This window comes from Poecilia mexicana, unplaced genomic scaffold (genome assembly GCF_051168715.1).
Source record: "Poecilia mexicana isolate PSO_F unplaced genomic scaffold, ASM5116871v1 scaffold_17, whole genome shotgun sequence".
Taxonomy (NCBI): domain Eukaryota; kingdom Metazoa; phylum Chordata; class Actinopteri; order Cyprinodontiformes; family Poeciliidae; genus Poecilia; species Poecilia mexicana.
The window spans coordinates 6,235,299-6,259,848 of record NW_028263386.1 but is presented as its reverse complement, the minus strand read 5'-3'; the positions used below and the strand labels follow the sequence as shown (position 1 = coordinate 6,259,848).

Genomic DNA, 24,550 nt, shown 5'->3' with positions numbered 1-24,550 from the left:
GTACAGCAAAAAAGAGAGTAGATTATTGAAGGTTACTTAAATTTAATATACAAATTACTTCATTTCATTACAGTGTTAAACTTGGCACAAGTCCCTTCACATTATTTGCATTTTTGTAGGACATAAATTAAATATCATACAAACATGGAAACATGTTCAAAAATGGAAAAACAAACTAGACAAACATTGAAAACTACATAAAATAACCAGAACAACAAATCAACTACGCAGTTAAATATTTAAAAAGAACAAGGATATACAGGAAATGCAATAAAAAAGTCTCATTAAATATTTAAATAACATTAAAATTGATATGTTTACAAGAATATATGTACTACATTTTCACTTCATGAAATGAAATAATTGTATTCTAGTTTAAGAAGTAATCGGAAAATCAGAAATATACTCCTTTAAATATCCTAAGTGTAAATATGTTTATACATTCTCAACTTTTAGCTACAGAAAACTGGTTGAAAATCAATCTATTAATGTTTACTTGTGTAAGCTGGAGATGGAACTGCATATGAAAACAAACCCTTTGTTAAATATCTAGACTACAAAAGCAAACAAAAATATACAATCGAAAATGTCAGCTGAATTATTTACCCTGTGAAAATAACCCAAAAATGGTACAAATTACACTTTCTTTCCTTCCTACAGAAAGTTTCTGTCTTATTTATATCTTAGAGTACAGATAAAAAGTCAATTTTTAATCCGTTTGCTTTTGCATTTTGCACATAAGTTTGTGGTGTATTTTTAAAACACCACAAAAAAGTCTTATAAAACTTCAAAAATGTCACCCACAAGATATTAACGTACATGTAAAACCCTTATAAAAATATTAGATTTTTGTAGAAAGACTTTTAGTATTCAAGAAGCAGCATGAACAGAGTACATGTAAAGTAAAACATGAGTAAAACATTCAGTTTTAACATAAAATGTATATAAAGCTAAACTATTTGCACTTATATACAAATGAAGGAAAGTCCTTTTAACTCCTTGTTTTATAAAAAGGTAAAAAGTGTTCCCATACCCCAAACACTCAAACATTATGTGCAAAACTAGGAACCTTTTTTAGCATAAAACTGGATGGCTTTTCTCACTTCTTCTTCTTTATTATGTTGCTGTTTTTATTTATATTTTTTTATTATGTTGCTGTTTTTATTTATATTTTTTTATTATGTTGCTGTTTTTATTTTTTTATTATGTTGCTGTTTTTATTTTTATTTTTTTACTATGTTGCTGTTTTTATTTATATTTTTTTATTATGTTGCTGTTTTTATTTATATTTTTTTACTATGTTGCTGTTTTTATTTTTTTATTATGTTGCTGTTTTTATTTTTATTTTTTTACTATGTTGCTGTTTTTATTTTTTTATTATGTTGCTGTTTTTATTTTTATTTTTTTACTATGTTGCTGTTTTTATTTTTTTATTATGTTGCTGTTTTTATTTATATTTTTTTATGTTGCTGTTTTTATTTATATTTTTTTATTATGTTGCTGTTTTTATTTATATTTTTTTATGTTGCTGTTTTTATTTATATTTTTTTATTATGTTGCTGTTTTTATTTTTTATTATGTTGCTGTTTTTATTTATATTTTTTTATTATGTTGCTGTTTTTATTTATATTTTTTTATTATGTTGCTGTTTTTATTTATATTTTTTTATTATGTTGCTGTTTTTATTTTTTATTATGTTGCTGTTTTTATTTATATATTTTTATTATGTTGCTGTTTTTATTTATATTTTTTTACTATGTTGCTGTTTTTATTTTTATTTTTTTATTATGTTGCTGTTTTTATTTATATTTTTTTATGTTGCTGTTTTTATTTATATTTTTTTATGTTGCTGTTTTTATTTTTTATTATGTTGCTGTTTTTATTTATATTTTTTTATTATGTTGCTGTTTTTATTTATATTTTTTTATTATGTTGCTGTTTTTATTTATATTTTTTTATTATGTTGCTGTTTTTATTTTTTATTATGTTGCTGTTTTTATTTATATTTTTTTATTATGTTGCTGTTTTTATTTATATTTTTTTACTATGTTGCTGTTTTTATTTTTATTTTTTTATTATGTTGCTGTTTTTATTTATATTTTTTTATTATGTTGCTGTTTTTATTTTTTTATTATGTTGCTGTTTTTATTTATATTTTTTTATTATGTTGCTGTTTTTATTTTTTATTATGTTGCTGTTTTTATTTATATTTTTTTACTATGTTGCTGTTTTTATTTATATTTTTTTATTATGTTGCTGTTTTTATTTATATTTTTTTATTATGTTGCTGTTTTTATTTATATTTTTTTATTATGTTGCTGTTTTTATTTTTTTATTATGTTGCTGTTTTTATTTATATTTTTTTATTATGTTGCTGTTTTTATTTTTTATTATGTTGCTGTTTTTATTTATATTTTTTATTATGTTGCTGTTTTTATTTTTATTTTAATTTTTAATTTTTTTTTAAATTTGTAAAGCACCTTGAAATGCCTTGTTGCTGAAATATGCTGTACAAATAAACTTGATTGACTGATTGATCAATAGGTTTGGTCTGTTGCAGTGAAGAAGGAGATGAACTGAAAGGTAAACTGAAGTAGTTCAGGAATCTCATCAGAGCTCCTCTTCATCGTCTCCCTGCAGAGATTTTCCAGTAAAGAAAGAAATCCCTGAATCTCACCCAGATTCATTAAGCCCCATCTGTTATGTGCTTGGGGCACATTATGATTTTTGTCTACTTTTTTTTGTTGTTTTTTAATAGACCTTGATTAAATGAGTTTCGTAAATATATTTTGGAGTTTGGATAATTTCTTTTTGGATATTTAATTACGTTAATTTGTGGGGCTGTTGGTCCGCCTATAAATAGGCTGGCTTTCAGCATGTAGGGAGCCTCCCCTCCATTCCCGCCTGGGCTCCGCCTCTCCGCTCGCTCCCGCTCGCTCCCGTTCGCTCCACCACCAGCTGCTGTGGGCCGCAGCTGAGGGTTCCAGCCAGCCATGCGGTATCTTTGTTAACCTTTGTTTGTTTGTTTGTTTGTTTTTTCGTTGTGATTTTGGCCTGGTGGGACCGGTTGTCCTGTTTTCGATCTTTCTTTTGCATTAGGTTATTTTTGTTTTAGTCCGGTACTAGTAGGGGCTTCGACGGCCCTGTATAGGGTTGGCCCCCTGCTGTACCGTTTTGTTATGTTTGATCGGCTCACCAGGTCCAACTTTCTGTTACTACTTTCGGGGTTTTGTTTTCTTTATTTTTCTTTGGGACACGGGATTTGAGGGTTTGAATGCTATTTCCTTCACAGAAAATCAGAAGAACCTGAATTAAGAGAAACAAAGTGAAGAGAATTTATGAATAAAAATAATTGTTGAACTCTCAACTGTGGTCTCGTGTCCTTAAATATGTTGTGCCCTTGGTGGACGTAACACCATCTCTTCGTCCCGACTTGAGATGACCTCGATACCCTCCGGGATGGGCTGGAAAGTTTGTAGAGGAACATCTGGGGACGTCTCACTCCTGGACCTTTCATGTCTATTGTTGAACTTCTACAAAAGAAGAAGATAGAGAGACGGATTAACAGGAATAAATCTTTAATTCAGTACACTCAATCTCAAACATTCAATGTCAGTCTAACGTGTATTTGCAGGGTCATCTGCTGGATTATTAAAGAAATGACATAAAAGGAAATGTTTGACTCATTTTTTTTATTTGGGTAATGTGGGGGCGCTGGTTGACCTTTAAACTTTCATTAATATCTTCAAAGCAAAAGCAGCACAAACAATATTTTTGCTACACATGTAGCCAAGTTGACTGACACTAATTTTGTCTGATTTGAAGAAAGTGAGGGGATGGTTGACCTTTCATGACCTCCATTGCAAAAACATAAAATCTTACCAAGTATTTTTGATCTAGTTTTTAGTGAAAATATCTTAGTACACTTGAAATAATACAATACTAACTTGATTTCAATAAGATATAGGAGCCAAGATATGAATCACACTTTATTTTCCTTTGCGTCATTTCTTTAATAGTCCAGCAGATGGCGCTGCAACTCCATGTTAGACTGAGATTGAATTGAATCCTACTTTGATTTAACAGTGATTGATGCTGCATCACTTAAATCAAATTTCCTATAAACAAACTGAAAAAAATGTTTCTCTACAACATTTAATAAAAACACACAAACACACAAAATAAATAAAGATTTTCACTTCTACTGTTTAAAGGGGTCAGATGGTAAAAACAAAATCTGTTTTAATGTGAGTGAACAACAAAATGGGAAATAAACATATATACTGAAACCACACAGGGTGTCAACAGTTGTAATGAGGGAGTTTTTTTAGCAGATAATATTTATATATTTTTTACATGCATGGACTCACCTTTAGAATACACCATGCACACAGTGCAACACCAAGAAGACCAAGAACACCATAAAGACCAACACGACTTCTAGGAAGAGAAACATCTTCTTCTGTGGGGCCTAAAGAGATAAAAAAAAAAGACATAATATAAGAAAATATATCCAACATAATTTGTCCAGGATGAACGCCGCTGCTCACAGAGTCACAGCCAGTTACATCAACCTGCTGTGACCCTGAATGGACCAGTCAGTACAGATGATATGTGGAGAAACACTGTCAGCATCACTTCAGTTTGACTTTTTATTCCATCTTGGTTGATGTAAACACTAACTTGCAACTTTTAAAGTCGCATCATAAAATCACATGGTCCTCATGGCAGAAGGTTTGAGCAGCACTGGTCTGAGTTTAACGTCCTAATGTGAAACTAATGGTGGTGAACAGGAAGCTGCTTCACTTTCTGATGTTACGAAGCAACAATATGTTTTCCAGCTGGTTTAAACCAAACTGTTTTTTACTACTCTATGTCTTACCTTCAGATGTGGAATTGGGCTGGATCGTCGTCTGGCTTTGGGTCTTGCTGATCTGGTTGCTATGGCTACAGATGATGGATGAATTTAACAGGTAGAGTCTGAGGGAATCCCCAGATTTAGTGACCTTTGACCTCTCTCCTCCTTCCTGACGGCAGGTGTTGTTCTCGCATATGAAAGTGCCGTTGATCTCGATGTCCTCCATGCTGCAGGTTATTGTAACGTTAAAGGAGAAGTTTGAACTGACATCGATCTTCAGCTCACCTGGAGACTCTGGATGTGATGAGGAAGAACAAATGAGAGAAGCTTTAAAGATATTAAAGAAAAGTGAAGTGTAACAACGTACAGGTAAGGAGTTTTAATTTCTAAGCCGTCCTTTATAATGTGCACCCCTCAAATGTTGAAAAACCCACCTTGGAATGTGATAGTGAAGTTCAATTTTATTTCAGAATGATCTCCTCTCAGCTTTAGAGAAAAAAGTCCACTGATAAATTCCAGAAATGTCAGCGTTGTTGGTCCAGAAATCTCCACAGTCCGGTTGAATTCCTTTGTCGTTTTTGTTTTTCCGTTGAGGTCGTATGTTCCTACGGTTTCAGTTGAATTATAGAACCACGAAGCAGCAAAGAAACCTATAGGAACTTTATCCTCAGAGAAACTGATAGATAATAATTCCATTCCAATCTGCTGAACTTCTTGCTTCTTACTAGAACCTGTAAAAACACAACAAATTAAATTAAGGCAAAACAGAGAACATGAGCTTCATCTCCAACACAATGAACGAATAAATATACTTTATTAATCCCAGAGGTAAATTCACATATTCAGTACAACCCGTCCAAAACAATATTTATACTTTAATTCTTCATTATTATTATTATTATTATTATTATTATTATTATTATTATTAATTTATGTTATTTCCCTTTGGGATCAATAAAATTTTTACAATTGATTTCATCATGACATATGGACAGATTTCTGAAGGAGGCGCCACACTTTAATTAGATTACACAACAGCACCAAACTGACCAAATCCAGTGGAGAAGTGTGTGGTCCCTTACAGATTTCTTCTGTTTTTCTTTCTCAGACAAGCCTTCATGTTTCAGCTCATAAAATTACATTTATTGTGAGACAAATATAAGCCTGATTATGAAATAATGATTTGATTTAATAAAAGAAGAAAGCTCTGAAAACCAACCTGGTCCAGAGTAAAATAGTAATTACATCATAACCAGCAGTGCCAACACTGGTGGTAAGAATTTCCCCTCTGTGGGACATTTAATAAAAATTAAAGGATATTTCTATTTTATTTTTGTTCAGCATATCTCTCAATGTTGACCTGAGGGAAGTGAGGCCTGCAGAGATTCTGGTGTTACTCTTGTCTGGGATGAGTTGCTGATGCTCTCTTGGAGTAATTTTGGTCAGGCGGCCATTTCTGGGAAAGTTTTGCAGTTGCTGCAGTTTTTTTCTCTACTTCTGGATGAGTGATGGGAATAACTACACTAAAATAAACAACTTTACTTTTTTCAGTAACGAGTAATCTAACCAATTACTATTTTTTTTATTACAATACTGTTTTTCTCCATCATTGACAATAACATGCAGTGCACATTGAAGCAGTAGTCAGGAGTCAGCTGATTAATGCTTCAATACTAGTCAGACAGGGGTGTCCAAACTTTTTGTCACGTAGAGGAAAAAGTCCAGTCAAACGTATTCATGAGCCAAGAAAATAAAAAAATAAAATAAAGTAGTCCAATTTTTTACATTTTTTGTGAGAAACTGATGTCATTCATCCAAAACATGAAATTAATTTTACATGTTTGCTGTATGAAAAGAAAAGCATCTACTTTATCTCATTTATAAAAACTGAATTTGGGTCACTATATATTTTGCTATATTTAGCCAAATTCAGCAAGTTAAATAAAAACTAATTTAGGTGCAGCAAAAGTTAAAGTTTCCGGATAAACATGGCTCTCATTATTATAAATGCCTGGTTGAAAAAAGACGATTACTTTGGGTCGTATTTAACATTCTTCAATCAGAGGCAGATTTGGTCATTTACTCTATGAACCACACAAAAGTATTTAATTGTTGTAGGTTAGCTTAGCTGATTTCAGAAACCTAAGTTACCTTAAGCTGACAAAAGTACACACTCTTCTTTAAATAGTTAATTGTTCCCCTTGTGTTTTACCTGAGGATGACAGCAGCATCAGTAATATCAGAAGCCTGGTGTTTTTCATCTTGATCCAAGAAAGTCCAGCGGTCCTGATGGATTTAAAGACATTGTTTTAACTGATGAGACAAATCAAGTTGTGTTTGCTTTAAAAATATCAGATGTTTTGTGAAACAACCAAGAGATAAAATGATCCAACAGTAGCTCCAACATCTCTTTACCTGCAAAGGTGAATTTAGATACATTGACCACTTATTTTAATTAAACCTCCTGACTTCAGTTTTGTCGTCAATTTTAAATATGCCAAATAAAAATACACTTTTTCCTCAATGTCTGATGTTAAATTAGACAAACTTTTCTTGTTTTTGGTCAGTCAGAATTACCCAGGTCACTTTTATATGCTAAATGTCTCAATAATGAGGAAAATAATTTCAATAATTTAACTAAATACATTTTATCTTGCCTGTAAGCCTGGATATTGAAATGGGCATTTTGATACTAGGGCCTAAATTGACAAATATAAAAATATAGATTTTCAAAAGATTACAGTAAGATTATTAAGTATTTATTCTGGATATAGTATATTTAAGTAAAAGTAAGAGGTATGTCATAAATGTGCATCTACTCATATTTTTCCACCTGGAAGGGCGCCAATATATTGGCAAAATAATAAACCATGTATGCGACAAGGAGACGTTCAGACTGTATCTTCAATCAGTAGCACATACATGACAAAGTGGAGTAAAGTTATGTAATAGGTTAACACCTATCTTACTTCCTTTACGATCCCGTTACTTCCGGGTTGTGAATCAACAATCTTCCAGCGGCAAATTTGACAGCAGTGCGTAGTTAAATTGAACTATGGTTAATTGAACTATGGTTTAATTTAACCACATTCGGTTTAAGTTAAACATAATCCCACAAATTCTGCAATCCGTAATTAAATCGTTTCTACCCCATTGTGGCGACGGCGGACGGTGACGTCACCATCTCTGTTGAAGCAGCCTGGCTACGGTTTCACCACTTAATCAGAATGATATTTACACATCCGGTGCCACATTTTATTGTCAGTAATGATAACGACGTTGTAACGATGGGAAATGTAATTAGATTTACCATTAATGGCAAAAGAAACGTTTTAAAATCCGACAATGGCAGGCATGCACAAATCGCATTTGACAGTGCGCACCTGTTAAACAATATATATTGAGAATGTTAAGGCAACTACATTACGACAAAGACAGTGTGGGTTTCCATTTCGGACTTAAATGGGATTGACTATACTATAGTCAATATAGCTATAGTCACTATAGCATTTCTTAGAATGACAGCAGAAACAATGATAACCAATCCCATTCTCCCCTCTTCTAAGCACAGATATTAACCATATTGTGACGATAGAAACATAATGTGACGAAAAAACGGCAGAATTAGCTTACGGTCAGCGTGACAACTCCAAACTTCCTTCTCCAGTTTTGGAATACTCAAAGTTAGCGCCACGTTCATGAGTAGTGACCACGCGCTTTCTCCTATTGGCTAAAATAATTGCCATTCCCTTCCAGAATGTTCTAGTTGGCTGCAAAAAAGCTCCCCCTTATGGCAAGCCATTTTAACATAATATCGATTTCACCTAACTTGCATTCCAGATATCTGAAATTGGTTTATGACTTAACATATTATCTTAACATTAGTAAGTTAAGATACCTCTAATTATATTTCTGATAGACAAAATACCTATTTGAGCCATCACTGATTACATTCTTACTAATACAAATAACATCAGATTTACCATTAGGTTGCATGAATGCTTCAATTCAAGATATCTACAATGAATTTCTAACTGTCTGAAACATATATTTCAGATATCAACAATTAAATTATTACTAGTAGACATAAAGCAAACTTAAGTTAATGCTCTTTTAGTCCTGATTAGTCATAATTCTAATTAGATATTTTGAATGCCACCATATGTTGATATGTTGAATCAGATAATTCAACATATCTTAAATGTATTTTTGTTGTTCATAGATTTTACTAGTACATAATAAATTCCAGATATCTTGAAAGCAAATAATGGAAGTCAAAACTAAATTAGAGATTGCTCAAGATTAATTTCAAAATATCTCCAAATGAATAAGAGATGTCTTTAATTAAATGGCTTTTCAATTTTAGATATCTTCAATACACTATTTTTTAGCTTGGGAATGGTTTGAGAGCACTTTTAGCTTTTCAAAGCTCTTTTTAAATGCAATGTGTTTGATGGAAGAGAATAAAGAGCAAATTCTTTGCCCAGTCCTAAAGCAGTCTTCAAGTTTTGTGTCCTCTGTATATCCCGCACTGCTGAGCTCTTATTGCATATTCTGACAATTATGTGCAAGAAATCTAAAATTGTGAACGACAGCTCAGTGGCAGCACAAGGGAGCTTACACACAATTCTCAATTCTGGTATCTAAAAATTAAATTTTCGGTAGTCACAATTACATTCAAGATATCTTGAATTATTACGTATGTGTGACTCTTCAAATGACAAATCTGGTCATGTCAACTGCGATATCTTGTTTATTATTCTTATTAGTGAGAATGGGAATGCAGATAATTTTAGATCACCATTAGTGATTGTCATACAGAGTTGTGTCTTGTCAAAATGCATTTTCAGATAACTGGAACGTAATTAACGATGGTAAGATTAACCCGATTTTATGGTAAAACGGCCTGCCATACCCTGTGTTTAGCAGCCTGTGGAAGCTAAAGTTTGTAAATATCAGTGTTACAGCGGCGGGGGAGGGGAGCCACAAATGCACAACTTTTGATAGTATACGCACCGGTTGAAAAGAATAATACTATATTCCGACAAAATACTTTGCGATTCTATAACACATGGAAATGGGATCAAAATAGCATTTTTTAGAGTTTACGAAAGAAAAAAATCAAACAACCAACCCGGTTCTACCCTGGCTTAAGCAAAGGTATTAACCACATATTGAAAATAGAAACATGTGATGAAGAAACGGTAGGATTACCTTACCGTCGATGTGGCTGGGAACTTTAAACTCCAACTGTCCGAAGACACTTTGTTAAAATTCACTTTTTGCCTCTGCGAAAGTTAAATGTCAGAAGTAGGACTTAAGATCACGTAGGCGAGTGCTGAAGGTTCACCGGCTCGCCCTCCATGGGTTACATGATCCAATCATATAACGTGATTAATAATTAAGATTTACAAACTTCCTTTTTTCTCTACGCTAATATGTTTCATTATTTCAGACTGCTTCTCTTTCTCGTTTCTGTCCCTGTAAAGCTGCTTGACCCGCCCTCGCTTCGCTTCAATGTGATGGTGTCATGCTGGATATGAGTTTCTTGATCCACATGCAAGTTCACACAACGTTGGTGTCAAACGTTTGTGCTACGTCGAGGACCTGAGTGAAGTTGCTCTTCCCTCCCCCCCCCCATTTTCTTCAAATCAGACAAAATTGGTGTCAGGTTCACTGCGGATCTGGGTGCGTCGCGCTCGGGGGGCGGGTTCCTATTCCTCAACACCAGCATCGCTATCTTGACGGCAGCTTTACTGCGGGACGAGCCCTCCTGGATGTTGTTGTCGAACTCAAATCGTTCTGAGGACGGGGGTGGCGCAGTGTGAAGCAGCTTTACCGCTGAGAGGAAGAACAGGTGCCGTACAGCCAGCCTCATCTGAATACTCAGAGGTCCCGGTGAGTTCATAATAGTAACGAGTGTTTGAATCTAGGGTGACCAGACGTCCCCGATTTTCCGACGACAGTCTCCGTTTTAGGTGACCTGTCCCCGGAAAAGTCCCCGATTTTAGCGTTTTATGAATGAGGGGAAAAAAATTTCTATAGATTATTATGGTAGCCGGAGACTCCAGGAGTCAGGAGTAGAAAACGCGAGTAAGGCGGCGTGAAGCGCTCTCAAACAGCAGTAGCCTTTCGCAATCGTAGAAGAAAAAAGCAGAAAGAACCACAAGCTGGAAGAGCAGAGCTCGAGTTTTGACTATAGTAACCAGAGTTCCAAATCTCTGGACATTTCTCGCCCGGCGACAGACAAAGAAGAAGTAAATTTATCAAAATAAAATGAAGAAACTGGGACAGTTACAGTTTACATATTTCTTAATATTTAAACTTTAAAAATCAAGTATAAAAGCAGGAACGTGTCTCTCCACACTGATACACAATAGATACACAATAGATAAATACAATTCATATAATTATTTTTATATTTAATGGTGCAGACCACTTGTCCTGGGGTTGAGATAAGTGGAAGAAGATGGATGAATTTTTAAGACAATATATAAATATTGCACCTTTTTTCTGCCTACAGGGTGTCGTTAAATCATCAGAGATTCCTGACCTTGTCTCAAGATGCTGCCAGTTTCTCTTCTGGTTGTGTTCCTGTGCTTCTTTCCAGATCATATTACAGGTAATGAATATCTTATTTATTTATTTTGTTTTTAATAAAATAATACTTCTTGTTTTGTTCCGTTTCTTAAATCAGCTGTACAGTATTTAACATACTAAATACAGCTGATACATTTGGACAAATCAGAACAAACTGGGTCATTAATTGATAGGTTTAAGAGAGTTGGTGTTTCTCTCTTGTTATCGGTAACTTTTGTTGCTTGAGGTTTTATATTTCTGCACTTAATGAGCTGTTTTGCTGTACAGTTCAGTTGTTTTTACATAATAAAAACACTCAAATATTTTTCAAAAGGAAAACATCAGAAATGTGTTTGGAAATTTCATAGATTTTGCCACTGTTAGCTGAACTAAGAGTTAAATGTTGGCTCTATAAAGTTATCAATGCATCTGTAAACGTGTTGTAATTAATTCTAATAGAGACAAGACTTGATTGGAGGATGCTATGAAGTGGAAAAGTGATGGCACCCTTGCAAATATCTTTCATAAAGACTGCAAAGCAAGTTATTTGCTCTAAGCAGATCAGAATATGACAATTTTCAAATAATTTTTCTGATTATGTTTTAATAAGACAAAATACCTATTAGAGCTATCTCTCTAATTACATTCTGACTAGTTTAGAAAACATCAGATTTACCATTAGTTTGTATGGAAGCTTTAATACAAGATATCTGCAATTGATTTCTGACCATCTCAAACATACATTTTAGAGATCAACAATTAAATTATGATAAGTCAAAGTAAATTTAAGATATTTCACTTTGTATTCAGTCTAGTCATAATTCTAATTAAAGATATTCAGTTCAGTTCAAGGTTTAGGTGAAAACTTGTTGGTTTGCAGTCAATTGATTAAAACCAACCTGCAATCCAAGCATCAAACTAATGCATGATTTGTCTTCTGTTCTTGCAGTTCCTCTTTCCTGTTTTCCTCCTGCAGTAACTCAGTCAGGTTACATAGTCACACATAAAAATGTACCTAACAGAGTTAAGTCATAAAAGTCAAACTATAATCTAACTTCATGAGAAAAATATCATCTTAATACATCAGAGGCTACATAATAATAATTTTATAATGTAATATTGTATGTAACATGCATTTGACATAAACTCTGACATAAACATACAGTGCTAAGTGGATTGCTGTGTCGGGTTGGTGGTTTAGTGCTCTCTGTTGTGATTTCCTTTGCAATGTTGTAATTATCTGTTTGTAACAACAAGCCAACTTGGTCTGGAAGAAGTAATATATTACATTTTGAACAACAAACATCAGTCTGTTCCTGTTAATTGGTGCTGATGCATCAAAGATGAAGTTTATAAATTCAGTTTTACTTAAAAGCCTTTTGTTGTTTTTCACAGGTTCTGATGTGTTTGTGAAGACTGGAGAAGATTTGTGTCTAAATGTCACCGAAAAAGATGTCAAGGACTCTGACCTTTTTTGCTGGCAAAGGAAGAATTCAAAAGAAAAATTAGTGACATTTAATGCCACTGGAAACCCCATAGTGGAGAAGAACTACGCAGGAAGAATCGAGGTGTTGAAGAGAAGTAAAAGCATTTGTGTGAAACTGAAGAATCTACAAAAATCTGACAGTGGAAATTATTCCGCAAGGGTATCAGATAAAAAATGGAAAATATTGAAGACATACAAAGTTATAGTTCAAGGTAGGATTTTCAACAGTTTAAAAAATATTTAATATCAAAAAGAAATGATATGAAGAAGTCTAAACTCAAAGATGTGCAATCTGCAGAACCGTACTTTGCTTTAATGTTTTTAAAGCTTCTCTCACCAACTGTCTCTCCTCAGATCCAGTGTCTCCGGTTGAGCTGAGCGCTGTCCCCTCATCTTCCTCATCCTCCTCCTTTACCTGCATAGTGACCTGCAGGTCAGCAGACTCTAACATCAGCAGCACTTTGACATGTGAGAACAAAACCTGCCATCAGGATGGAGGAATGACACTGAATGACACTGAATCTGGGGCTTCCCTAAGCATCAACCTGTCGAATGAATCGATCATCTGTAGCCATAGCAACCAGGTTGACGAGAAACAAAACACACTTATGATCCAGTCCTGTTTCACACCTGAAGGTAAGACTGAGTAGTAAAGACCATTTTAGTTTAAACCAAAACATACTGTTCCTTAGTAACTTCAGAAAGTACAGATCGAATTAGACCTGGGATGTTAAACTCTAAACATCACCAGTCGAGGCAGAGGTAGAACTGGCCTGCATCCTGAGGAGATTATTCAGCCGTTGGAATCAGGCGGATTAGACGTCGAGACGTTACTAGGAGCTTTAAATGATTTTGGTTCTATTTTCTGACATACTCTTTTATCTTTTTAGGATCCAAAGACCAAACTATAGTTATTGCTGCTGTCATTGTTGTGGTTATCGCTGCTGCTGCTGCTGTTGCGCTTTGGTGCTTCCGAAAGAAGGTAAGTCCATCAAGTCCATCTTTTTAATAGATCATAAATATTACCTCTTTCTAATTACTTCTAATCTGTGTAGGTTTGATTTCTAGATTTATCTCTCTTTGCTATTAAAAACTAGTCTAATGCCCCTAAAACTAAAGTTTTATTTTAAGATTTTTATGTTCCGCCCTTAATTAAGTATGAAGTTATAATGTCATATACTGGATTAGTAAACAGTTTTTTCTTGTTTATTTCATAAGCGTATTTATTTAACTAACGTGGTTTTCATACTTAGCTTGTTTCTCTGCATCAGAACTTTTCTCCTCTATACCTACAGTTATGAATGCTGTCATTACTGCTGACTGGCATAATCTTTGACATTCCTGTTCCTTCCATCATACTCAGTGTTCAGCTCCTTCAGGCTACCAGCAACCTAACCAAGACCTGGAAAGATCCGTCACATACTCTGCGAGCTCTGGAATAAATCTTTCTCCCTCAGCCTCTGCTGGACAACAGAATCCACCTAATATCTAAGGATGAGCTGAATCCTTATGGTGGAAAACTCTGCAGCTTCATCTATAAAGTTCACATGTTTAACATGAATGCAATAGACAAGATATGCAAAGAAATCAGATAAAAGGTCTTCAGCATCATATGCTGTTCATATTTTGAAAGTCTGTAATTCGATTGGTTGCCAAATCTGTTGAACCACACCAGACCAGAGGTGGGCTGTAATTAGTTACATTTACTCATATTTGAGTAACTTTTGAAACAAATATGCATCTAATAATTTTACTTTATTGATATGGCTGAGACCTGCGACAGACTGGCGACCTGTCCAGGGTTACCCCGCCTCTCGCCCCGAACGTTAGCTTGAGAGAGACACCAACAACCCTCCCAACCCCACTAAGGGACAAGGGGGTTAGAAAATGGATGGATGGATGATATGGCTGAGAAAGGTATAGATAATTATTGATTTGTTTTTTTGTTGTTTAAAATATCTGACATACAACCAGACTATCAATCTATTAGCCGGGACCTTTCCTGTTTAATCCTCAATTTTCAATCCGTGCTGTTGTTTTTTAAAAACTTTTAGGCACTTATGGGTGCGTTCACACTGCAGCCTGAAGTGACTCAATTCTGATTTTTTGGCAATTCCGATTTTTTTGCCGGGGTGTTCACACTGCCAGTAAATGCGACCTGTATGCGTTCTGCAGTGTAAACGGGCAAACGACCTAAAAGTGTCCCGCATGCGCAGTAGAGGGCGCAATAGCGTCAGCGTTCTCAGTGTTCTGCCAACTGCCATAAAAAGAAGAAGTGCTCAGTGTTTGCGGAAGTAAACATGGAGGCTAACGGTGGAGCTTAGCTTACATATTTCAAGTTGTTGTCCAACCGGAGCAGCATATTAGCAACTTAATCCTCATATAATCCGTCATGGTTGTTGTTTTTCTTCCCACTTGCACTTAGAACGCAGAATAGTGAGATTTGTTGAGAATCAGTGACGTTCAGTTCGGATGAATGCGACCTGCATTTGAATCGGATACGTATCAGATATGGGTCACATTCGAAAAAGAATCCGACCTGTGCTGTTCACACTGCCATGAAAAGATCGGATACAGGTCGCATTACGTCAAAAAAATCGGAATTGAGTCACTTCAGGCTGCAGTGTGAACGCACCCTATAAGACAACCTCAAACTGCTTCTGTGCCAGTTGATCAACAGGTTGTTGCTAGGTAACCAAAGAGATAGTGAATTGCTGTCAATCAATCAATAAAAATTTATTTGTATAGCACATTTCAGCAGCAAGGAATTTCAAAGTGCTTTACAACATTAAAAACAGAAATACAGAGTCATGTAACATTGAATAAACGGTAAAAAATAAAGATATAAACATTAAAAAACATTAAAACCTGCACCCCTTTTCAACCAGGGGTGACGACACCCGCACCCCTTCACACCTTGAAGAAGGGGGGACAGCACCCGCACCTCTCCGGAGGGACCAAAGAGAGAGTGAGTTTAGTTGATGTCACTAATCTTGCTCAGCTGGCTGTGAGAGGTTGAACAGCTAAAGTATTTCCTCTGCCTACATTCCCCAGAATGCTGTGCAGTTCTAGATCAAAGTTCAGTGATTTGATTTCCCTTTGCGATTAGTAAAATATTTTTGAATTTAAAAGTATTGAATATCGGATGCATTATGTATTGGTATTGATCAAATCTCTATTATGACATATATTGTTATTGATTCCTCACCCAGCCCTATTATACTGTACTTTATACTGATATTATTGATATTATTTATCAAGGTAACTCTTTTTTTGTATGCAATCTCTGGCTGTTCTACCCACCTTGAGGTACACTGGATGATGAAGAAACAATTTTTAATCAATGATGCACTGGACACAAAGAAAGTTTGTCTTAAAAATGTTAAATGTTAAATCTTAAAATGTTTGCACACTATATTTATTATTCATATGTAATTTTCTATCTGCTGCACCGTTTGTGCCTTTTGAGGGTAAAGTGAATGTACAGTAAATTATATATTGTCACTAAGTTTTGCACAGGTCTAACTTCTGTATTAATTCTGGTACTCTAATAATGATTTCTAAAGTCTATTCTGAGAAAAAGTGCAATTTGGAAACGTTTTTCATACAGTCTGACCAGTTATATATCAGTACTTGAGTAGTTAGTAGGTTTTTTTTTCCACATTCCTTCTTACTTGAAGTTGTGTTTTTTTTTTTTTTTTTTTTTTTTTAAACTTCCATTCAAGTATATATTTATAATGAAACTGTGCCTGAAACGCTGCTTCTTGTTGTGGGAATATAGTTTGGTTTTTTCAACAAATACCTCATTATTGACTAAAACCTAACTTAAGTTCACCTGTAAGGCATTAATGGGTTGTTTTTTAAGGAAAACATTTGTGAATAAATTCTAATCTGTTTAAAGTTCCTGAGCTTTGGTTTTTATTGTTTAACTTGATAAAAAAAGCTGAGATCTGTTAATAAATAATGAGTAGCTTCGAGTATTTTACCCAATTTTGTTCAAATATAAATATAACAAATAATCGTATGCTATTCCTGTTTGATCTCAAATTAAAACTAAAAATTGTATTTACAAATACAATTTTGAAGCAATCATCGTCCACCTAATGGCCTCTGGGCGGCGCTATAAGCTAACATAACCAAATAGTCTCGCTGAAGGTGGGATGTCATTAGCTGATGAAGCGATACTTACAGGCCAAATGGAAGTATTGGAATAAATGGTTTTTCACAGTATTTGCTTCCTGCATTTGGAATAATGTACAGCTGTAACCCTTTTATGTTGGTCTCTGGTCCAGTAGGTTGACTTCACAACAAACACACTCAGGTTCACTTTATTCTAACAAAAGAGGAAATCAAGTTGGTCGTTAACATCAGTCCTATACAATATTTATAAAGAAAACAGTTGATTGTAATACGTACCACAGTTAAAGACGGTGTTCTGTCAGATCAGCATACATTGTCAGATAGTCATACGCTTAGCTCAGACATGTATACGCTGTCATTACCATATGATTTTATTTAATCAGCAACATAGAATCATGACGTAGATCATCATACACTTTGTTATGAACAGCTGTATGGCGTCCTGACTTAGCGGTTGTGTGTTTTGTGGCCATTATAGTGCTATTTAAAAAAAAGAAAATATTCCGGTAACACTTTATTTGAAGGGGGGTGAATAAGACTGTCATGACACTGTCATAAACATGACATAACACCTGTCATGAACATGACATAACACCTGTCATGAACATGACATAACACCTGTCATGAACATGAATAAGCCTTCATGAATATTTATGACTGTTGTCATAAAGCGTCATTCGGTAAATTATGACACTTTTAATACAAAGTTGACATTATTCAAAATGTCTTTGTTATGACAACTTGACATTAACCAGGAAATCATAACTGTTTAAACTTTACCTTTAATAACATAAAGTTACCTAATTTTTAAAGTGCAATCAGTAATACTTTTATAACAAATTTATATCAGTAATGATTTCTTGGTTAATGTCAAGTTGTCATAATAAAGACATTTTGAATAATGTCAACTTTGTATTAAAAGTGTCATAATTTACCGAATGACGCTTTATGACAACAGTCATAAATATTCATGAAGGCTTATTGATGTTCATGACAGGTGTTATGACATGTTTATGACAGTGTCATGTCAGTCTTATTCAGCCCCCTTCAAATAAAGTGTTACCAATATTCCTAGATTAATTATTACTTGCCTTTTAACAGTAGTCATTTCCTGGTGGTTCCTCCTCCGGGGCAGAAACCTCAGAAATCAGTTGGTGCCAGCAGAAAAGAAGTGCTAACTGCTACTTCCTCAGGCCCAGAAGCTGTGAAGTAACAATGCATGCTGTTACCTACAGTTGATAAAAAAAACAACAACATATATTTTATCATCATATTTTAAAAATTATAAATTAAGAAAATTAACAATTCGACCAGGGTTCAGGAGATTAACTCATCCAGAGACTGCTTAGGCAGAAATTAGGATTGTGATCCTTTATTTTAAGAGATAAACAACAACGCTTAAGTTAAATATACAAGCACATAATGAAAGCACAGTGCTATAAACTAAGAGTTTCATATCAGTCGACATCGATAACTATTGATTCAGTTTTGTTTTAAATATCTGAAATACTGCCAAACTGGTGACATTACCTTTCCTCTTTGTTCTGCTGTTTCCTGTGGATAACACAGGAAATTATTTAGTTTTTTAGCAGTTATGAGACGTGGTGGCAAAACCTGAAACTGCTGCTGCACAAGTTGCTCAAAAGGTTGTTGCTAGGTAACCAAAGAGTGAGTGAGTTGCTAGGTAACCAAAGAGTGAGTGAGTTGCTAGGTAACCAAAGAGTGAGTGAGTTGCTAGGTAACCAAAGAGTGAGTGAGTTGCTAGGTAACCAAAGAGTGAGTGAATAAGTTGATGCCACCAACCTTGCTTAGCTGGCTGTGAGAGGTTCGACAGCTAAAGCAATTTCCTCTGCCTACATCCCCCAGAATGCCAAGCGGTTCTGGGGAGTTCAGCGCCATCTATTGGTGTTAATCATGTGCCTATCAGATCGTTATTGATTTCTTGCCCAGGCCTACTATAAACTGTATTTGTGTAACTTATAACATCAAATGAAAATAAGAAAATATTCTACTGTAGCTGTAGCATCCAGTCATTCAATTAAGGTAAGAGCTAGACAAGAGTATATAACAATAATTACAATAGTTTTTACCATCAGTTTTTACTGATGGTGAAAACCATCAGTGAAGAGTGATCAGTAAAAACCATCAGTGAACAGTGATCACTATTCACTGATGATAAGACCATCACTGTTCACTGATGGTTTTCACCATCTGATCAGTGAACACTTTGCTAGACAAGAACAAATAATTACAATAGTTTTCACCATCAGTGAAAACCACCATAGATCATTACATTAGTACTTTCCATTAGCAGTCACAGATTATTCTATTTACATTTCAAGCTACTCAAATAAACCTCAATCCCAGTTACCAAACTTGATCCCTTATCAGCTGAAGGTGAAACTTAGTTGCATTTTTTCCTTTTCTTTATGTTTTGCAGTTAATTTTTTCTGCTTATTGCTCTTAACCTTATCAGGTAGAACTGTGTTTTGTTATCTACCTTAACAAGAAAATTACCAAAATAAAAGCATATAACCTTAAAGATAGTTACATTAAACTGGTATCTTAACTCAATTAGCCTTTCCATTAGATATTCTAAATGTAAATATATTAAAGCTATTTTATAGTTAATTTACTTTAGTAAATATGTACATCACAAGTCACTCAGTCACTGAAATTATCCACCAAACTAGCTAAAGTTAAGATGTAATTCCAAAAAGATTGTAGATTAAGCAAAATGTGAAACTAATTTTTAAACTATCAATGGATGACATAAAACAATCCAGAAACATGAATCGTGACACATTCATAATCCTAATTTTAACCAACAGTGGTTCCTCTGCATTTTGTTTTGGTGGCTTTATGTTTTCATCTTAAATATGAACATTTTTCTCTCTTTGTAGCCAAAAAAACTTTCAGAAGGGACACCAAATCTACACATGGACAAAGGAAAGCAGAACAATTTAAGACTAGATGAGAAGAAACATTAGTTTGTGTGTTTATGCGTGTTCCTGTGGTTTTGGACAGGAAGGGTTTTACAGGTGTCACTTCTCATCTAGTACTTTGCTGTTATTTCCTGCTCAACATTTTGTTGCCTGACAGCGAAAGACTTACACTGACGGAGTTGATGATGTCTTTGTTTCTGATTTTGGCTCTTCTGATCATCAATAATGAACCAGGTAGGAAATAATAAAGCACAATAAATACAACTTAGAATTTAAAAAAGTTACCAGATTTATTGACCTTGCAGGTTTTAAGTTGTTCAACCTACACTATATAGCCTATACATTTATTTTTCAGATGAAAACAATTTATATTAATCTTATCAGGACATATTAATGAAACAAAACGTAAACCTGCCATTTTATTCACAGGATTCCTTCAAACATTTCTGATATTTAAATGAAACACACAGTCCTAACCTTATGTTTTTATGTATCTGTACTTTACAGGAATCGATGCTTTCACTTCAGTTTTCGTGAGGAAGGGTGGCGATGTTTTTCTTAACGTCTCAGAAGCGGCTGTTCCCAAAGATTATCACCTCCTTTTATGGAAATTTGTCACAGATGATGTGCTGGTGTCTTTCTTTCCAAGTGGAAAATCAAGCGTCCGCGGGGTTTACGTTGGGAGAATCGACCTTTTGGAAAATAAACACTCCATAAAGTTAAAAAACCTCCAAAAATCTGACAGTGGACTTTATACGGCGATAGTAACAGCGGCTTCAGAAGAAGTACTCGCTGAACACAAAGTCACAGTTCAAGGTAGGACTTTTTAAATATAAAATATATAATTCAAAAGAAAAATATATATATGCTTGCCTCTGAAATGAAAACATAAACACTAGTTGGTGAGTTGTAACTATGATGATGTCTTACATGTTGTAGTTTTCACTTCATTTACTGTCTTTAGTGGCAGTTCTCGCTCCGCTTTCAAGAATCAGGGGGCGTCAATTTTCCGATGAATGTAGATACATAAAGCAAAAGAAAACTTGCTCAGATGAATCTGAATATTTTCCTTCTGCGTAGAGTTGACATAAAGCTACTGTGTGATTTGAACACCGTGTGACTTTGCAAGTTCTCCCAATTAGAAAACATGCAGGGGTCTGAAGTTTCCATTTTAGGTGAATGTCCACTGAGAGACATAAAAAACAAGAATCCGGAAATCACAGTGTATGACTTTTAATAATGTGTGTTGCAGCTGCAAATAAGTATTTGAACATCTGTGAAAATAAATGTTAATATTTGGTACAGCAGCCTTTGTTTGCCGTGACAGAGGTCAGTCGTTTCCTGTAGTGTTTCACCAGGTTTGCTGCTCACACCACAGCAGGGATCTTGGCCCATTCCTCTACACAGATCTTCTCTACACCAGTCAGGTTTCTGGGCTGTCACTGAGAAACACAGAGACTGGCTATGCCTCTCCAGAACCTTGATGTGTTTCTTACAGAGCCACTCCTTGGTTGTGTGCTTTGGGTCATTGTCATGTTGGAAGACCCAGCCATTGCTTCACAATAGTGATGGTGTTTTTGGGATGGTACTCATCATTCTTCGTCCTGCAAACACGACGAGTGGAATTAAGACCAAAAGCATCTATTTTGGCCTCATCTGACCACATAACTTCCTCCCAAGGCTCCTCTGGATCAGCCAAGTGGTCATGGGCAAACCTATGACGGGCCTGGTCGTGTCCATGCATGATTTTAAGCCATGATATCTCAGTGGATTACCCACAGTTCTCAGTGGATTACCCACAGTAACCTTGGAAACAATGGTGCCAGCTCGGGTCATTGACCAGCTCGGCTCCCGTGTAGTTCTGGGCTGATTCCTCACCTTTCTTGGGATCATTGATGCGTCATGAGGTTACCTTTTGCATGGAGCCCCAGTGTGAAGGAGATTGACACTCATGTTTAGCTTCTTCCATTTCCTAATAATTGCTCCAAGAGTTTATCTTTTTTCATCAAGCTACTTGGCCCTGTAGCCCTTCCCAGCCTTGTGGAGGTCTACCATTCTGTGTCTGGTTTCTTTGGGCAGCTCTTTGGTCTGAGTCACGTTAGCAGTTGGAGTCTTGAGTTGCTTATGGTGAAGATAATGGACTTTTGGTAGAAGGTGTAGAGACTATAGAGGACTTTTTTCATCAAACTTCTACTTTTCATTCAAATATTTTATGTTAACATGTGGCATGCTCATGTTAGACTGTCAATGAATTAAATAAACGTTTTCAGTTGAAGATTTGAAGGAATTGGTGAATTTGCTTTGCTAACGTGCAAAGAAAAACTTTGTTTTTATTTTCTGTGTTTCTCAGATGTTCCAGAGATCACTGCTTTGCTCTAATTTTTCCTACCGATTCTCACCGTTTCTCTGCCTCCGTAGATCCGGTGGGTCCGGTCGATCTGACCGTTTCCGTGTCCAGCGACTCTTCCTCCTGTAACCTCACGGCGACCTGCACCGCCGACGGCGCCGACATCAACAGCACGTTCAGATGTGCCGCCAAAACCTGCTTTCAAGAGGGGGGAGAGGGATCAAAGGTCACCAAGTCTGGTGCTTCCCTCCATCTCTTCCTGTCCCGTTCATCAATCATCTGTAACCATAGCAACCAGGTCAGCTGGACAGAGAAAACAACAGAGATTGATCACCTTTGTCCGAAGAATGCCGGTAAGTTTGAGATTCACAAGATTATTAGATAAAGATTTCCAAACCAATCTAAAGTAAAAATTTTCTATTATTATTATCATACTATATTTAACTCCATCCACCTTCCCATCAACTCTGACCAGATTCATCGAAAAAGTGGAAAACCACACTTTGCATTTTACATTAGGAGGAAAAAGTTGAGTTTTGGTCTCATCTGACCAGAAAACCTTCTATAGCAGGTCGTCTGTGACTTATTACCTTGGCTTTTCTTACAACTCTTAAAAAATTACATATTTATGGAGATTAAATGTTAGAGATTAAGTAAATACAAAGGCACAGCATTCTTTACAAATTATTTACATAAAAAAGTAGTTTCAGTCCCTCTAACAATTCTGCGCTACTTTGTAATTCCATTTAAATACATTGAAGTTTGTGAGAAAACAATGTAGTGAAAAAAAACATTTTTATTTTCCAAGTCAAAACATAAATTATTAGGAGGAAAATCACAGCAGCTTGTGATTAAGGTTGTGTTCAAGCTACTGGAAAAATGGGATAATATAGTTTTTAGCCTGGGTTACGTTTATATATTTTTACTTCTCAAGATACTTTGGGTTATATTTTCAAATGCAGAACAGATAAATTACCAGATTTATAGAAATCTTGATTAAAACTTAAATTAGAAATAATCTAGTTACTCTGCCTCCCTGTTGCAGATGAAGATGACCTCCATGGATTTTCCATTTGTTACGTGAAGAAAGTCGTTTTCTCAGTGGGTCTGATCGTCATGGTGTTGGTCGTCATCACCGTCCACATCATGGAGAAATTCAAGAAACACAAATAACCGGTTATCTACTCAGTGAAAAATATTAAGTTTTCTGATGTATTTTTTTATTAAATTACTTGTGAATTTAGATTTTTTATATTTTATTCTTTCATAACAATTATAACACCATTGTTTGGTTTTCTTTTCTTTTTCTGCTCATCTAATCTCACTTTTCTGATTTATTTGCTACATGTTTATTAATTCAATGGTGCAATTTTACAATAAATGTCATCTCAATGAACTGTACGAAAACAGTATTTTCAATTTAATGACACATACATTCCAATTGATCCTAGTTATTAGTTCACCCATTTGTATGGAAGAAGATTAGGGAAAAAATAGAGAAATAGAGAAAGAGTAGAGAAAATTCTAACTTTTTTTTTTTTTTACTAAGACTCAGAATTATTTCAATTCTTAATGCACCGTCAGTCAAATTTAATCGTAAAAACTCAAATCTACCAAAAAACAAAAACTGGGATACATTTTCAGTGTGTATAAAGTGCAGATTTAAAAATCCTATAACAAAAAAGAAACTGTTATGTGACTATTTCTAATATGGTAACAACATAATTGACATTATTCGGATTTTGACATAAATGTTTGACACAGAATTGGAATTCTGAGTTTAAAATCAAAATTCTGAAAAAAAGACAGAAAATTCTGAAAAAAGGTGTAAGACCTGAGTGAAGTCCCCCCCCCCCACCACCACCTTCTTCAAATAAGACAAAATTGGTAACAAACGTTTGTGCTGGTTTGTACAGAAATTTTCTTTTGTTTGTACCGCTATCATTTTAAAGATAATGTTTCTAGAGGTCATGAAAGGTCAACCCCCCCCCCCCCCCACACACACACACACATACTTTTATTAAATCAATCAAATTTGGTGTCAATCAACTCGGCTATGTTTGTGCTGATAAAATTTCCATTTGTGCAGCTATCATTTTAAAGATATTAATAAAAACATTTCTAGAGGTCGTCAAAGGTCATTGAACAGTAGTTCTTGCTGGATCTGTGAATTTCATTCGAAATTGTTTGGTGCT

At 34.8% G+C, this 24,550-nt stretch overlaps 3 protein-coding genes across 3 annotated transcripts; 2 read left to right on the top strand and 1 right to left on the bottom strand.

Annotated features, from left to right (window-relative positions):
• Positions 1-22: 22 nt before the first annotated feature.
• On the bottom strand, positions 23-8,565 carry LOC106913073 (uncharacterized). The gene is made up of 6 exons (XM_088014880.1): positions 8,492-8,565; positions 7,071-7,144; positions 5,293-5,589; positions 4,883-5,152; positions 4,371-4,471; positions 23-3,533 (listed from the first exon to the last, which is right to left on the bottom strand). Exons 2-6 carry the CDS (start codon positions 7,117-7,119, stop codon positions 3,384-3,386), a joined length of 867 nt encoding a protein of 288 aa, XP_087871006.1. The 5' UTR covers positions 7,120-7,144; positions 8,492-8,565; the 3' UTR covers positions 23-3,383.
• Positions 8,566-11,422: 2,857 nt separating this feature from the next.
• Positions 11,423-15,265, top strand: LOC148154691 (uncharacterized). Its single transcript, XM_088014787.1, has 5 exons — positions 11,423-11,480; positions 12,833-13,135; positions 13,278-13,559; positions 13,814-13,905; positions 14,287-15,265. Exons 1-5 carry the CDS (start codon positions 11,423-11,425, stop codon positions 14,413-14,415), a joined length of 864 nt encoding a protein of 287 aa, XP_087870913.1. The 3' UTR covers positions 14,416-15,265.
• A 4,840-nt stretch (positions 15,266-20,105) lies between these two features.
• Positions 20,106-23,762, top strand: LOC106913150 (uncharacterized). Its single transcript, XM_014979884.2, has 4 exons — positions 20,106-20,242; positions 20,516-20,824; positions 22,427-22,708; positions 23,401-23,762. The coding sequence occupies exons 1-4, from the start codon at positions 20,191-20,193 to the stop codon at positions 23,526-23,528; spliced, it is 771 nt and encodes a 256-aa protein (XP_014835370.2). The 5' UTR covers positions 20,106-20,190; the 3' UTR covers positions 23,529-23,762.
• The last annotated feature ends 788 nt before the right edge of the window (positions 23,763-24,550 follow it).